General features: G+C 28.9%; 2 protein-coding genes across 2 annotated transcripts; both read right to left on the bottom strand.

Moving 5' to 3' along the window:
- Positions 1 to 729: 729 nt before the first annotated feature.
- On the bottom strand, positions 730 to 8,718 carry LOC114391619. The gene is made up of 7 exons (XM_028352603.1): positions 8,638 to 8,718; positions 8,122 to 8,427; positions 7,662 to 7,875; positions 7,269 to 7,577; positions 1,835 to 2,277; positions 1,383 to 1,587; positions 730 to 1,298 (listed from the first exon to the last, which is right to left on the bottom strand). The coding sequence occupies exons 1-7, from the start codon at positions 8,716 to 8,718 to the stop codon at positions 970 to 972; spliced, it is 1,887 nt and encodes a 628-aa protein (XP_028208404.1). The 3' UTR covers positions 730 to 969.
- On the bottom strand, positions 1,788 to 2,515 carry LOC114392050. Its single transcript, XM_028353087.1, has 2 exons — positions 2,389 to 2,515; positions 1,788 to 2,277 (listed from the first exon to the last, which is right to left on the bottom strand). The coding sequence occupies exons 1-2, from the start codon at positions 2,486 to 2,488 to the stop codon at positions 1,823 to 1,825; spliced, it is 555 nt and encodes a 184-aa protein (XP_028208888.1). The 5' UTR covers positions 2,489 to 2,515; the 3' UTR covers positions 1,788 to 1,822.
- Positions 8,719 to 18,152: the final 9,434 nt, after the last annotated feature.

Here is an 18,152-nt window from a genome sequence, read left to right as displayed (position 1 = left end):
GGATTAATTTTACATTCTTTTTAAGGACTTCTTACTTTTTTTCCCCTTTTTCTTTTGAATAAATCAATGCTCTCTAATATTTTCAATGGTTTCATATTTATAAAATTTCTCAGTAACATGAAAAATAACCAATCTCCTAGAAAAAAAGTTTGGTTATAAACTTCGAATTTCGATTTCATTTACAAAGTAACTTTTCAAATTTTTATTATTTGCATATTATTAAACTAATTTTATATAAATTAATTTTTTTTATTATTACTAAATTTTATGTAAAATTAAATAATTTATACAATATTTTTTATTTTATAAATATACTTTTTTATTAAATCAAATAATTAGATCTAAATAAAACCATTTTTAACAAAAAATATCAGACAATTTTTTAATTAAAAGGTTCTTTCATGCTAAAAGAATGAAAATTAATAACCAGTGTTTAATTTTTCTTTACCACTATTGTTTTTTATTTCAATAAAAAATAACTTTTAAGTAAAATAAAACATAAATAATTTACAGACTTCAATTTTTATGAGCTTTTCCTATGATTAAGTGTTTTGATTTTTTTATTTCCAAGCCTAAAATATATGTTTAACATGAATTTATCACTCGCGTAGTATTGATGTTCTATAGAAAAATAAACATCCTAATATGTTTGCAATTTATAAACGAGCATGTGCGAAGATAATAGAGTCAAATCATTTAGTTATGTTTCTTGGGAGAATTTAGAAGTGCTTTTATTTTCAAAATAATATTTTTTCTTCTTCTTTAATTTATCTCTTCAATTTCAGGGATGTACATTTAAATAAAGATGCAATGCCTCAGGCTTTTTTCACACCAGGTTAAATGGGTTCCTCATCATATAACTCTATAATCATAACTTTTAAAGCATACAAAAAATAGCACATTAATAAATGAAAGAAATAAACATTTATGAAGGTACACACTACACAACATATAACATGAGTTGTATTGTTATCCAAGATTTGCAACACCATCATTGTTGTGATTCAATTTCTTCATATTTCTCAAGTGTTTTTTTCCATTTTGATGACTTTGCATGACAATTTCTGATTGAGTTTGAACTTGACAAAGCTCACACCAAAAATCAAATTTCTTCCCTTTTGATAGTGCGCTTGTTTCCTGTGCTTGTTTACTAGTAGTTGTTTCATTTTGATCGTCCAAATCACCTAAACCTTTGCTCTTTGGGACAACTTGGCCCTTTTCTTCAGATTCCATATTGCATGTGTCCGCGGGTGTGAAACAAAGATGAAGTGTTTCACTTTCTGGTCTTGAATCCAGCCCTGCATTCATAATAATGATGACTTTAGTACATTTCACACAATGTTTACTTTTCTTCAATGATAAAGTTGTTTTCTTTCTCTTACCTATTTTTTGAGTTCTAGTGGATTCTTTGTTAGCCTTATGTTTTTTCCCTTGAATATGATCATTCAAGCCTTTCTCACTTGTTGTAGAAATTTGACACAACTCGCAAGTCCACTCCTTCTTGGCTTTCTTCCGTAGACTCTCATTGTCATCAATTGCAAGTGTCATTGCTTTGCGCTTTTCTCCACAATGATCATCTGGCTTATTCTGCAATGGGATAAACAAAAGCATTTATGCTCACCAGCCAAGTGAAGGCTTCAAAATAAAAATATATATATTCAAGAGACATTCTCAAATAAGGTGGCATTTTTTAATTTTAGTCAACAACGAAAAGAGTAAAACCTTTTCATAGACCAAATAACACTAAAGAAGAAGTAGGAAAAGAAAATCAAAATTGAAAACAATGATAAAGACAAAAATGAAGGATAAATTAAACATAAGTCTATACACTAACCAATATAATCACTTTATCCTTGCTATTAGAAGCTTCTTTGTTATCAAATAGGATATTATCCGTGTGAATTTGCTTAGAAGCTTGGGACGATAAATGGAATGGTAGCCCACCAAACATGGTAATGTTATTCAACCGACTCTGATTAATAGACTCTGAAATTGGTTCTCGAAATGCAATCCCCTCTGATCTTTGCATCGACATTCTAGATGTTCTCTCTAATTCCATTTCCTTTCTCACTTCGTCTTCCAACTCTCGTCGTTGTGCAAAAGCCATCTCACGAGCAATGATTTCTCTCCTGATTTTTTCCTTCTCTAGCTCTCGCCATATTTGCTCTTTCTCCAACTCTCGTTGGAATACTTCGTTGACATTGATCGGCATGACCATTGGGAAAACTCTAGGCGCTGAAACATTGCTAGGAAAGCCACCTGATGCAAAGTCACACCCTGGAAATTGGATTGTTAATAGAATGAATTGGTGACAAAAGTTTTGTATTTAAACAAAAAAAACAAATGGGTCTATTGATGAAAGGAACATAAAGATTAGAAAAGTGTTACCATGTAATGGGCGATTGGAGACATAGGAGTTGGAAGGAAGAGCGCTCCGCAATGGTGATGGTGTCCTTTGGATTTGACCATCACGATATTTGAACTCCATGACAAAATTTGAAAAGTGAAACAAATGAAAAAAAAAACACTGGGAAAGAAAAACAAGTGCTTATAAGATCAAAGAGTCTGATATTTGTGTGTAGTGTTGAGTTTGAATGTGCCATTAAATAGATGTGAGTGTGACTAAGGGGTATTTGTGCGCACGCGTCTAAGGCGCATTGAGAGAACAAGGTGTTTTCATTCCATCAGATGGTCTAAATTTAGAGATGTCATTTTGTGGTGATGATGCTTGATTTTGGTGACGCGTGTGATAATCAAGTATTAATACATACGTTAAAGTATTTGAAATATTTATTATTTCATGTTTTAAGCATTAAATATTCATTTATTACACACATTTAATATTATTAATAAATTAACAAGTGGATGACTCAATACAAATAATGGTCAAAAAACATATATAAGAAAATTTTAATTTTACTTCATTTAATGTTACTATCTCTAAAATACCTTTCTTTTAGTTGAGATATTATTTTCAATTATTCTTTCTTTTTCTTATACCAAATTTCATGAAAATTAAGTTGGAAAAAATTACTTTTTAATTAAAATTAATGTAATTAAATGTGATTAACTAACTTTCTTATTTAGTTAGTGTGACGTGTTTTTTTCTTATACTCTCTTCGTCCCCAATTATAATATTCTTTCAACTAATTCACAACCCTTACCAAAAATGGTTATTGAATTGAATTTTTTTTAATTATTTGTACTGTAATTTTATAATTATTTCTTTCTTCTCTTTCTATCCACTTGTTTGTTTCTTATTAATATTTGAAGATAGAATAATTAAGTAAGGATTTACAAAAAGGAAATAATTATTGCATATAGAATTTACAAAATGATATTATATAAAAAGGAATAAACAAATCTTTTAAAAATATTTTATAATTAGGGATGAAAAGAGTATTTAGACTAAAATATTGGAAAAACTTTTTTTTGTTAAAAACATTTATTGAAATAGTAAATGCATTATATAATTGAAATTAATGTATTTTATCTTTAACATAGGACAATATTGCAATTAATTATTGTAATTAATTCATTAATTGAAATTCTCCCATTTGACATACAATTAAATAATTATTGCAATATTGTAATGCAATTAATTATAGATATATTTATTTTACCTTCGTGGTAACTTAATTACATTAATTGCAACATTGAATACTTCATAAATTGTACTACATCCATTTTTTTAATTGTTGGATTTTTGGAATATTTTCTTTTATTTTTCATTTATAAAGTTTAATATTGATTAATTACTTTTTTATCAATTATAATTTTACTTTTCTCTTAATATTTAATTAATTTATACATGTATTTATTATGGAGTGAAAAAAAATAGGAGGTACAATATAAAATCCAACAACTATTTTATTAAAATAAACAAAAATTATTATATTTCTTGATTTATATAAAAACAACCTTAAAAGACAGGTAAAGAAACGAGGAAGTAGTATGTAAATAGTGAAAAAAATCTTTCATTTGACATATACATTAAATATTTTTAAAAATAAAATGCACTGATTACAATAATGAAAACTACTCAATGACTCATTAAACAATAAAATTTAAATTAGGAAAAAGTCTTCAAAGCATATTAATTTTATTTTATTTTAAATAATAAAATATAAAAAATATTTTATTTTATTTCAAATAATATGAATTTTAAACAATAAAAATGTTTGAATTATATACTTTTTAAAAAAATATTTTTTGATTCAATTTTAAACAATAATTATTTTATTTTTTTGTTTTAAATTATTTGTTATATACAATTAATTAGAGAAGTTTTATTTTTAATTAGTTAAATGTATTGAATGCATAATATTCCATATAAATCTTGACATATAACATCTGAAAATAAATTTAAAATCTTGACTTTCAAACGAGGGCACCATTAGTTTAATGTTTTTTTATCTTATGTTTCATATCGAGAATATGATTAGTAATTTAATATATCTGATAAACCTTTTCTTAAAATATTTCTTGAAATAAAAATGAGAATGCATTGGTAAAGTATTAAATATAATTATTTTAATAAAAAAATCATTTTTATAAATTAATTATTGTTGTTGAAGATAATAGTAAATAAATTATTAAAAAGTTAAATATTTATATGAAGTAAACAGATAAGTAAAATTAAAAATTAGATTGTATTAAAGTAATTTTAAATATAACTTGCTTGAATGAAATTTGGATGTATATTTAATTTCCACTTTACACATTTTTTATTTAAATAAGTTAAATTTGAAAATGAATTTACCATTTAAGAAAATCTTAAAAAATCTATTTTAGTATTAATATATGGAAGTTGTTTGATCAGTAGTGATGCACATACAATACATTGAACTTGATAATATTATTTATTTAATGTTAATAAGTTTATTTTTTTCTGTTTATTTCTATCCTTTTAAATTTTTTTCTTTCATGGTTGCATGGTTTTTTTTCCAATGATCAAAAGTCAAATTCCCCGTTAATTTAAATTGGTCAAGGACGTTTGTAGTAGTGTATATAACATTTGTGAAGTGAAAATATTTATATGAAGTAAACAGATAAGTAAATTAATTAAAAATTATATTGTACCAAAGTAATTTTAAATATAACTTGCTTAAACGAAATTTGGATGTATATTTAATTTTCACTTTACACATTTTTTATTTAAATAATTTAAATTTGAAAATAAATTTACAGTTTTAAAAAATATTTAAATATCTATTTTAGGATTAATATATGGAAGATGTTTGATCAGTTATTATACCGACGATACATTGAACTTGATAATATTATTTATTTTGTGTAAATAAGTTTATTTTTTTCTTTTTTGTTTTTATTTCTATCCATTTATTTTTTTTTTCTTTAATGGTAGTATGGTTTTTTTTTCAAAGAACAAAACTCAAATTCCTCTTTAATTTAAATTGGTCAAGGACGTTTATAATAGTGTGTTACATTTGTGAAGTGAATGCCAATAAATCAAACATCAAACTATTGTTGCCTTCTATGTATAATGTCTCAACCTAACTCATCAGCCATTTAGAAGAAATCTTTGTATATAAAAAAATACTATCTACCTTACTAGAATTTAAGGTTAGCATGTTGAGAGTTTGCACGCCACGACAAAGGAATTGTGAAATGTCTATTCTGTAGAAGTTGCATAAGAAATTGGACTGGGTGGCCAGAGTTCTAAGCACATGATTTGTCACTTGGGCTGCTTAAGCCAGGAAATCTTTACATTCCCAATTTCTAATGTTTATTTTATTTTTTACGTTTGGATTGAGTTTGTAAGAAATGAGCTGAATTTAATTTTCATAAAATATACTTTTGAGAAGAATGAAAATCTTAAATGTGATTAAATCTTGAATCAAGTGATTATGATTGTTTTTAAAAGAAAAATATCGAATCAAACATAGAGTATATTTTGCATCCTATAAAGCAAGTGCATGCATGTTAATCTTGATTCATGTTCAAGCTTAACTTTGCAAGAAATATAATATGTAGGAAAAGAGTTTTTTCGGCTTGTAGTTCGCTTATTCATGTTAACTAATTGAGAAGAAAAGAAAATGAACTTTCGAAAAAATATAGCAGTTAGATGATGTTTGGTCTATTTTTTCCCCGTCTTTTTAAGGAGAAATTAGATAAAATTACAAAAACCCGTAAAAGGAAAAGGACTTTGTTTATAATAAAGAAATAAAATAAAAAGAGCTTGAAAAAGTTGTCTTTTCTATCTTAAATTGGCTGCTTTTTGGTGACAATCTCGGAGTGTTGCTGTGTGGATTTTACAATCTTTTTAAGGAGCTTATTACTTTTTTTCCCTTTTTCTTTTTAATAAAACAGTGCTCTCTAAAATTTTCAATGATTTTATATTTATAAATTTGCTCAGTAACATGAAAAATAACCAATCTCCTAGAAAAAAAGTTTGTTTATAAACTTCGAATTTCAATTTCATTTACAAATTAACTTTTGAAATTTTTATTATTTGAATATTATTAAACTAATGTTTTTATCAAAGTAATTTTATATAAATTAATTTTTTATTACTACTAAATTTTATGTAAAATTAAATAATTCATACAATATTTTTTATTTTATAAATATACTTTTCATTAAATCAAATAATTAGTTTTATGTAAAACCATTTTTAAAAAAAATTATCGGGCAATTTTTAATTAAAAGGATTTTTCGAGCTAAAAGAATGAAAAGTAATAACCAGTCTGTAATTTTTCTTTAAAACTATTTTTTATTTTTAATTCAAAAATAACTTTTAAGTAAAATAAAACAGAAATAATTTACAGACTTCAATTTTTATGATCTTTTCCTATGAGATTAAGTGTGTTTGATTTTTTATTTCCAAGCCTCAAATAGATGTTTAACATGAATTTATCACTCGCGTAGCATTGATGTTCAATAGAAAAATAAACATCCTAATATGTTTTACAATTTATAAATGAGCATGTGCAAAGGATAATAGAGCCAAACCATTTAGTTATGTTTCTTGGGAGAATTTAGAACTGCTTTTATTTTCAAAATAATATTTATTTTTCTTTAATTTATCTCTTGAATTTCAGGGATGTACATTTAAATAAAGATGCAATCCATCAAGCTTTTTTCACACCAGGTTAAATGGGTTCCTCATATAACGTTCTGTAATGATAACTCTTAAAGCATAACAAAAATAACACACTAATAGATGAAAGAAATAAACATTTATGAATTAATCTACACACGACACAACATATAACATGGGTTGTATTATCATTCAGGATTTGCAACACTATCATTGTTGTGGTTAAATTTCTTCATATTTGTCAAGTGTTTTTTTCCATTCTTATGACTTTGCATGACAATTTCTGATTGAGTTTGAACTTGACAAAGCTCACACCAAAATTCAAATTTCTTCCCTTTTGACAGTGCGCTTGTTTCCTGTGCTTGTTTACTAGTAGTTGTTTCATTTTGATCGTCCAAATCACCTAAACCTTTGCTCGTTTGGACAACCTGGCCCTTTACTTTAGATTCCAGTTTGCATGTGTCCACGGGTGTTAAACAAGGATGAAGTGTTTCACTTTCTGGTCTTGAATCCAGCCCTGCATTCATAATAATAATGACTTTAGTACATTTCACACAATGTTTACTTTTCTTCAATGATAAAGTTGTTTTCTTTCTCTTACCTATTTTTTGAGTTCTAGTGGATTCTTTGTTAGCCTTATGTTTTTTCCCTTGAATATCATTCAAGCCTTTCAAACTTGTTGCAGAAATTTGACACAACTCGCAACTCCACTCCTTCTTGGATTTCTTCTGTAGACTCTCATTGTCATCAATTGCAAGTGTCATTGCTTTGCGCTTTTCACCACAATGATCATCTGGCTTATTCTGCAATGGAATAAACAAAATCATTTATGCTCACTAGCCAAATAAAGGCTTCAAGATAAAAAAAAATATATATATATATATATATATTCAAGAGACATTCTCAAATAAGGTGACATTTTTTTAGTCTGGAAAGAAAAGAGCAAAACCTTTTCACAATCCAAATAACACTAAAGAAGAAGTAAGAAAAGAAAATCAAAATTGAAAACAATGATAAAGACAAAAATGAAGGATAAATTAAGTATAAGACTATACACTAACTAGTATAATCACTTTATCCTTGTTAATTTGCTTAGAAGCTTGTGACAGTAAATGGAATGGTAGCCCTCCAGACATGGTAATATTATTCAATGGACCCATACTGTGATTAAAAGACACTGAAATTGGTTCTCGAAATGTGATCCCATCTGATCTTTGCATCGAGATTCTAAATGTTCTCTCCAATTCTAGTTCTTTTCTCACTTCATCTTCCAGTTCTCGTCGTTGTGCAAATGCCATCTCGCGAGCAATGATTTCTCTCCTGATTCCTTCCTTCTCTAGCTCTCGCCATATTTTCTCTTTCTCCAACTCTCATTGGAACACTTCATTGACATTAATCGGCATGGCCATTAGAAAAACTCTAGGCACTGAAACATTTATGGGAAAGCCACTTGATACAAAGTCACACCCTAGAAATTGGATTGTTAATAGAATGAATTGGTGACAAAAGTTTTGTATTTTAAACAAAAAAAAAAAGGTCTATTGATGAAAGGAACATAAAGACTAGAAAAGTATTACCTTGTAATGGGCGATTGGAGACCTAGGTGTTGGAAGGAAGAGGGTGCCGCAAAGGTGATGGTATCCTTTGGATTTGACCATCACGATATTCGAACTCCATGACAAAATTCGAAAAGTGAAACAAAGGAAAAAAAACACTGAAAAAGAAAAACAAATACTATAAAATCAAAGAGTCTGATATTTGTGTGTAGTGTTGAGTTTGAATGTGCGATTAAATAGATGTAAGTGTGACTAAGGGATATTTGCACGCACTCATCTTAGGCGCATTGAGAAAACAAGGCGTTTTCATTCCATCATATGGTCTAAGTTTAGAGATGTCATTTTGGGTCTTGATGGTTGGTTTTCCTGACGCGTGTGATAATCAAGCATCGAGAATTGGGCTTATATGTGCTTCAATACTTGAAAAAAGAATGAAAAGGAAAAATAATTAATGTTGAACAAAACTCCATAATATATATAAAAAAATTGCCTCCAATAAAGAAAAAATTAATTATAAGTAAATATAAAATATTTAATACATACCTTAAGTATTTGAAATATTTATTATTTCAGGTTTTAAGTATTAAATATTCATTTATTACACACATTTAATATTATTAATAAATTAACAAGTGGATGACTCAATATAAATAATGGTAAAAAAACATGTTTATCGTAGTATAGTACTCCCTTTCTTGTTAAATATAAGAAAATATATATATATTTTTCTTGTTCTCAAATATAAGAAAATTTTAAATTTACCTTATTTAATGTTATTATTTCTAAAATGCCTTTCATTTAGTTGTTAGATTCAATTACTCTTTTTTTTTCTTATACCAAATTTCATAAAAAAGTAAGTTGGAAAAAATTTATTTTTAATTAAAATTAATGCAATTAAATGTGATTAACTAACGTTCTTAGTTAGTTAGTGTGACGTGTTTTTTTCTTATACTCCCTTTGTCCCCAATTATAATATTCTTTCAACTAATTCACATCCCTTACCAAAAATAGTTATTGAATTAAATTTGTTAATTATTTGTACTATAATTTTAAAATTATCTCTTTCTTCTCTTTCTATCCACTTATTTATTTCTCATTAACATTTGGAGATAGAATAATTAAGTAAGGATATGTAAAAAAAATAATTATTGCATATAGAATTTACAAAATGATATTATATATAAAGGAATAAACACATTTTTAAAAAAGATTTTATAATTAGGGATGAAAAGAGTATTTAGACTAAAATATTGGACAAACTTTTTTGTTGTTAAAATCATTTATTGAAATAGTAAATGCATTAAATAATTGAAATTAATGTATTTTATCTTTAACATAGGACAATATTGCAATTAATTATTGTAATTAATTCATTAATTGAAAAGTCATTAATTGAAGTTCTCCCATTTGACATACAATTAAATATTTATTGTAATATTGGAATGCAATTAATTGTAGATACATTTATTCTACCTTTATTATTGTTGTGACTTAATTACATTAATTGCAACATTGAAGACTTCATAAATTGTACTACATCCATTTCTTTTTAATTGTTGGATCTTTGGAAGATTTTTTTTTTCATTTATAACGTTTAATATTGATCAATTAATTACTTTTTTTTTTATCAATTATACTTTTACTTCTCTCTTAATATTTAATTAATTTATACATGTATTTATTATGGAGTGAAAAGAAACGGAGGTAAAATATAAAATTCAACAACTATTTTATTAAAATAAAAAAAATTATTATATTTATTGATTTTTATAAAAACAACCTTAAAAGACATGTAAAGAAACGAGGAAGTAGTATGTAAATAGTGAAAAAACCTTCCTTTGACATACACATTAAATATTTTTTAAAATAAAATGCATTGATTATAATAATGAAAACTTTTCAATGACTCGTTAAACAATAAAATTTAAATTAGGAAAAAGTCTTCAAATCATATTAATTTTATTTTATTTTAAACAAAATGAATTTAAAACAATAAAAATATTTAAAATTATAAACTTTTAGAAAATAAAATTATTATTTTATCATTCTATTTTAAGAAATAATTATTTATTTAATTTTTTTTTAAATTCTTTGTTATATATAATTAATTAGAGAAGTTATATTTTTAATCATTTAAATGTATTGAATACATAATACCATTGCATATAAATCTTGACAAATAACATCTGAAAAGAAATTTAAAATCTTGACTTTTAAATGAGGGCACCATTAGTTTAATGTTTTTTTTCCTTATGTATCATATGGAGAATATCATTAATAATTCAATATATTTGATAAACCTTTTTTTAAAATATTTACTGAAATAAAAATAAGGATATATTGGTAAAATATTAAAAGATAATGATTTTTGTAAAAAAAAGTATTTTTTTATTGTTGTTGAAGATAATAGTAAATAAATTATTAAAATTAAAAATTAGATTGTGTTAAACTAATTTTAAATATAACTTGCTTGAATGAACTTTGGATGTATATTTAATTTTCGGCTTAAATATGTTTTTGATCCTTGATAAATACTTATTTTTTACATTTGGTCCCTAATAAATATTTCCTTCGAATCAAGTATCTAATATTTGAAAAAAATTATCTCTAAGTCCCTACCGTTAGTTCATAATCGTTATCTGCCTATGTGGCTATTAACAAACCATGCAAGCATGTGTCATGTGTGGTACCACATGTAATCTTTGTCTCTGAGTGAGATTACACGTGATTTTTTTTAAAAGTAAAAAACAACGTCGTTCTTCTCCTTCTTCTCCACAGTAGGAAAAACCACAGTGTCACAAACCAAACACCTACTTTCTGCCACCGCCAGACCTGAAAGAAAAAAGGGTGCTTGCATTCGTGTTCAGTGATCTCAACGATTCGGGGTGGGTAAGCGGGCCAGCCCACCCCGTGTAAGACCCGCCTATATACGCTCGCATTGGCAGCGGACCGAGCTAGTCCGCCCCGTTTTCTTACATGGACCTAATAAATTGGTTCGCTCCTGCCCCACAGACCCCGCATGTTAAATGGGTCGGTACGCGGGACTAGATTTAAAAAAAATTATAATTTCAACAAAAATGCAACACAATCAAATTAAGTTCAACACAAATGTAAATAAAATATGAACAATTAGTCAATTATATCAATAAAATAAATAATGTCTTAATAAAAGAAAATTCAAACAATAAATCTAAAATATGAAACTTATACATCTCCAACAACAAATGATTTTTTAATTGAATAGAAGTAAATGTTATATCACATACACTGTATGAATGAGTCTTAAAGCTACACTTGTACTGCAATTAATGTGTGCTACAAAATGATGTTGATACATGTCTTATAGTACATGTTCTTAAGTAATGTTTGAATTATTTTTCAATTAAAATCAAAGTTGTACTTAGTAATTCGTGTAATAAAAATTTATATTAAAAGATTATACATATTTTCAAGATAAAACTTTATTAGTTCTAATTTAAAAAAACAACTATGATAACACTTAAAAGTTACTCTAGTAAAGAAATTTTATCTAAGTTTTTGCCTAATTTAAAATGCACAACAATGCCTGACACTTTCAGTTTTTAACTAAAAATATATATTTGGGTTTAGTAAGTGGACCTACAGGCCAAGCCGCGGACCCCGTAGACCAAACCCGCGGGCTAAGCAGGGCGGGCCTAAAATACTGTATAACTATGGATTGTTTAAAAAAATTGGTTTGCTACTCTCGTGGACGGCGTGCCCCGTGGGACAGTCCATAGTCCCGAGCCCGCTTACCCACCCCTAACAACGGTGAAGCGTCCACTGCCACCATCAGCGAGTGACGACGATATAGAGGACAGGAAGATGAAGAAGAAGGTGAAGCCAGTGGAAAACAATGACGACGTGGAGCGCGTGGAGTGGTTGGCGCGTTTTGACGATAACCTTTTGTTTGAGGTGTTGAAGCATGTGGACGTGCGGACCCTGACAATGTCGGGGTGCGTGAACAAGCAATGACACAAGACAACACAGAATGAGATGCTTTGGGAACTGATCTGCACAAAGCAGTGGACAAACGTTGACTGTGGGGAGCAACAACTACTATCCGTGGTCCTCACTTGGCGTCGCCTCCATGCATTTTATCTCTTCCCTCTCTCCAAGCCTCAACAAACATCATATTCTTCCTCAACACTGGCTAAGGTTATATTGCAGTAATTTTTGTTCATGAGATTCAAAATTGAAGAAATGGCGAAAACATGATGCAGGTGCTGAGACCATTAAGGCAGATCTATCGTCGAACAAAGTGAAGAAACCTGACATCATCTCAGCTCCGGGGAAAAAAGAAGCTACTGTCGCAGAAAAACCACCAAAGAAGAAGGTTGAAAAGAAGAAACCTGAGGAGAAAAAACCAGAAGAAAAACCTAAGAAGGTAATTAATTATTAATTAATCTTCATTTTCCTATAATTGAACGAATTTATTAAGCCTTGTGTTAACTAGTTGGCAAGTGTACCAAATTGTCACAAGTAGTAAAGTTCTGGGAAGTCCGAGTATCGAATCCACAAGGACTTTGTTTGTACTTAGATTAATGCAAACCCAATTTAAAAGCAAGAGATAAGAATTTAAAATAAAAGATAAAGAAAGATAGAAGATAAGGTAAAGAAAAGATAAGATATTTAAAGATAAAATTAGAAGATAAAAGAAAAGATAAGATATTTAAAGATGAAATTAGAAGATATAAAAAGATAAAAGATTGAAAGATCAAAATAGAAGATAAAATATTTAAATTGAAATATGATAAAGATAAGAATAACTACTTCTAAGAAAACCCAACAGTAAAATAAGGAATAAATCTATATATTAAAATCGCTAAAACCTAACAAGTCTAATCAGCCTAGATATATGGATTCAGGATTTGTCTGTTATCAATACCAGTGAACTAATTATGCCCCATATCTATCCATCTACTTGCCCCTGATGCCTCACGATGACAAGCCTACCTTAATTACCTATCTTCCAAATGCCCTTTGCAAAGACTCAATAACTAAGATGCATTAAGATTACATTCTAGATGTTTGCTAAAGCATGGGCATTGGGGCATTAAGTCATGCTAACCCAATGATTTCTTTCTTTTATTGTTCTATTAAGCGTTAGCCTCTCCTGAGTGGCCTAACCCTTAAAACCGATTCACGCATTCATTCCTTATCCCTAATTAGGCTTTACCCTCTCCCGAGTGGCCTAAAGACTAACAGAAAATAAAGTCCGAGATGCAGAATAATTAAGAAAGAAAGGCAGATAAAAGAACCTGGAAGGAAAACCCTCTAAAAGATAACCCGATAATTTCTTCCTTTTAGTGTTTTATTAAGCGTTACCCTCTCCCGAGTGGCCTAACCCTTAAAATAGATACAAGTATTCATTCCTTACCCCTAATTAGGCTTTACCCTCTTCCGAATGGACTAAACCCTAACAGAAAGCAAGTTCCGAGATACAGGATGTAAAAAGAAAGAAAGGTAAATAAATACAAGAACCTGGAGGGAATTCCTTTTTTTATTGATAACTCTTGAAATGCTCCATACATCATTGGCTTTTTAGGCCTGCCAGGCCCTAGCTAGGGGGTTTAGCCACTCATAGTCATGAGGGTTTTACAATGAGAGGAGGGGTGAAAGAAAGAAAAGGAGTAAATGAAACCCCTAGGAGAAGGGGTTTTGTGGTGGTGTCTGTCCCTTGGACTGGTTCTCTATTTATAGCTGCTGAAGTGGGCTTTGGGCCTTTGTAGGCGTGCTTAGCGCGACACCCCGCGCATAGCGCGTGTACTTCTTGGCCTGCTTAGCCCATGACGCGCGTTGAGCGTGCGTATTGGGCTGGGCCTTCTTCAAATTTTCTTCTTTTCTTCAATTTTTCTGTCCTTTTTGCTTGTTACACCTCCAATTTTTATATCTGCAACCAAAAATTCAATTTAATTAATTTTCTAACTTTTAATCACAAATAACTGCTAAATAATTAATTTCAGGCCAATATTTGACTAATTTTCTACTATCAAAATACAATTATTTAACAGTTATCACCTTGACAGAAACAAGAACTTGGTGACAATGAAGGGAACAATGGATGTGAAGGAGATGGTGATGTACCTAAATCCAAACGACATCATTTTTGGTTGGGTTTTGTTTGTTCAAGCAATCAAATCTGTAGGGATGGTGGATTTTTTGGTTGGGTTGCTGGTGTTTTGGAGGTGTGTGAGGTGGTTGATGGTGACACATATGGTGTGGAGTTAGTGGAGGAGTTGGTCAGGGACTCGTGGGGGTGGTTTGGGCAATTGGAGGGTAGAGTAGAGGTGGTAGAGGGAGAGGATGTTGGTGGCAACCATGGCCATTAGGACAACCATGTTTAGGGTCATGGTGGTGAAGGTGAAAACAAAAAGATTACGCAAATGATATCATTTTTGCTTTTTAAAAATTAAAAAAAAATCCTACATGTAATCTCAATCAGATAAGAATCACACGTGACATACCTGGGTGACAAATTAATGGTCACGTAAGGAGATCTCAAATATTAGGAACTCATCACGAAACAAAAATTTATTAGAAACCAAACACAAAAAATGATATTTATTAGGGACCAAAAATATATTTAAACCTTAATTTTCACTTTACACATTTTTTATTTAAATAAGTTAAATTTGAAAATAAATTTACCATTTAAAAAAATCTATTTTAGTATTAATATATGAAAGTTATATGATCAGTGATGTAAGATACATTGAATTGAGTAAAGAAGTTTATTTTTTATTTATGGAAGTTGATAATATTATTTATTTTTTATGTATGGAAGTTGTTTGATCTACGAACTGGATAATAATTTTTTTATAGGGAAGTTGTTTGATCAATGATGTATGAGCAGTTCCGTGACTGCACAGCCACATGGAAAAGAAGGGAAACCAAACTCCCCAATCAAACGGCTAGACAACTTCCAGGGCATGCTGCCATTGTATGGCAGACCTTGTGCTTCTGAATAAATTTGTTTTTGCTGATAAAATTAAAAAGTAAAAATAATAACCTCTTCCAATAGCATAAGTGATTAAGGACCCTCAAATGATACTTCAATTTCTATCGATGATAAAAAATAAATATGATTGAGTAGTTTCTTTTGAAATAAAAAAAGAGGCTTTAATTTCTATTTTCTCATCTCCGAAACCGTTAATTAATACTACTTACCAAACAGTTTTTTTTCCTCATCCTATCCTGAAAAAACAGTTGTTCAATCAAAACACACTTGTCTCAAGAGTTTTACAAAATACTTTTAAAAGTAAAAGCTCAAAACACAATCAAAACAAGTCCTTACACCTCTCACTTCCTTGAGACATATTATCTGAGGTCCAAAGTATTTGTTACAAGCACTTTTCCTATATTTTTAATTTTAGCGTACATATTTCCTATATATAAATTTTAAAAAAAAATCATCTTAAATGATAACCTTTCTTCTAGGAGTTTTTTTTTTCCAATGAAAATATTTTAAGATATTTTTTATCTCTTGTCTATTTTAGTATGTCCTTTTTATTTTTAAATTGCATTTTAACATTTTTAAAATATTTTAAGATATTTTTTATCTCTTGCATTTTTAAGATATTTTTTATCTCATGTTTCAAGCTTTTTATTTTTAAATTGCATTTTAACATTTTTTCAAATCATCTTATATTGAACTTTAGTTATATTCAAATTTATATATATGTTATGCTTTTCGAATACTATTAGCTTTTACTTTTTGGAAGAAAAAAATCATTTAAAATAATCTTAAAGTCTATTTTAATTACTATACCACTATGAAACACGTGCGACGTAGAAACATACTTTTAACTTGACAATATTTTTTACTTATATTAATTTTGTAATTAAATATAGAGTTGAGAAAAATAGTTTACTTTTTTTTATGATTATCCTTTTAAATTTTCCCCACCTATGATTGTATGCAATTTTGTTTTTCTCTTTTTCTATGACTAAAATTCAAGTGTTTACATTTAAGCCAGGTGTTTCAGGTATGATTTGAAACCATAAGGGCATGAGTTCGATGGTGACATCAAATCAAAAGATGAGAGTGAATTAATAAAAAAAAAAAAAACAATAGTGCATAAAGAAGAGGAAAGAATGAGAAGTTCTTACTCAAATGAAGTGGAAAAATACAATAAAACAATAGGGCAACCAACAATTTGATAATTTTTATTCGCATATCACATTTTAATTTGGATAAACAGAATACATAAATTGATATAATACTTTTAATCTATTTATAAATATGACATAAAATAATATAAAAAATACTAACACTACTAGAAAAATGACTTTTTTGTGATGGCATTTTTGTAAGGAATTTGAGGAACCGCTTTAGAAAGTGGTGCGGTGGCATTTTTGTAATTTTTGTGTAACAAATTGCATTTTACGATGCACTTTCTAAGGCGGTTATTGAAAACCGCCTTAGAATGTTATGTTTTATAAAATTTATGCCGATTTTTAGAAAAAAACCGTCGTAATTCTAAAAATAAAAAAGGGAAAACTGCTTGCTCCTTTGTTTGAACCTCGCGGCTGTTTCTACTAGCTTTCGAGATTGCTTTGAACCCTAGAACTTTGTGCTTGCTCCTTCGTTTGAACCCTCGCTTTCTGCTTGCTCCTTCGTTTGAACCCTCGCTTTCTTTGACATTGACCTCAGCGATTTTACATTGAAGCCCTACCCCTTCTTCCATTGAAGCTCCTTCACCTCTTTGACTTCATTGCTCCAACTTCTCGGCTCGAAGTTTCGTGAAGACAGAGATTGGTTAGTCAGTTACTAACTTTGTTAGGTTTAGCTTATTTTAACCTTGTTTTAGGTTAACTGGTTCGTGTACTGTTGAAGAAAGGTCGCGGGTTCCATGTAATTTCTTTTAATGGTGATGTTTGGTAATTGTCGTTGCAGGGAAGACACGCGCATGTCATCGATGACTTGTTGATGAAGAAGCTGTTGCATTTTTGAGTGGGCTGCAAACGGGTCAGTGGCTATTTCTTATTGAAGCTTTCCTATGGTGTTTTATTAGTAAACTATATTTTGTCATTAGCTAAATTCTCAGCAAGTCCATCTAAGATATAAAAGTTTTTTTAATGGATAGATTATAAACCAAAGCTAAAATTACTGTCCCATACCTGAGCTGCCACTTCAGAATCAATGGGATTCTTTCCTATCCCAATCCAGATTACTACAGCAAAAGCAACCACGATGATGAAAACTAGCAAAGTAACCTGGAAAATCACGAGTCATTATACACAAAGGAAATACATTGTAAAGCAAATTATTAGACAATTGAAAAAATCAAGGTGAAAATGATAGTGTAAAAATCAAAACTACATAAGAAACATTCGTTCCCCATACCAAAATCACAATCTTTTGCCGATTTCCAACACGACCAAACCGAAAAGGAAAGCACTTTCTATGGCTATCTATGCTTGCTAAATTTGATTCATTTGAAGTCTTCTCCAGCAAAGGGTTGTCACAAAAACTTCCTTCATAGTCATCATCATCATATGCTTGATGGCAAAGG

Source organism: Glycine soja, chromosome 17 (assembly GCF_004193775.1).
Source record: "Glycine soja cultivar W05 chromosome 17, ASM419377v2, whole genome shotgun sequence".
NCBI classification, from domain to species: Eukaryota; Viridiplantae; Streptophyta; class Magnoliopsida; order Fabales; family Fabaceae; genus Glycine; species Glycine soja.
Note: the sequence above shows the minus strand (reverse complement) of the source record. Positions and strands in the feature narration are given on the sequence as shown.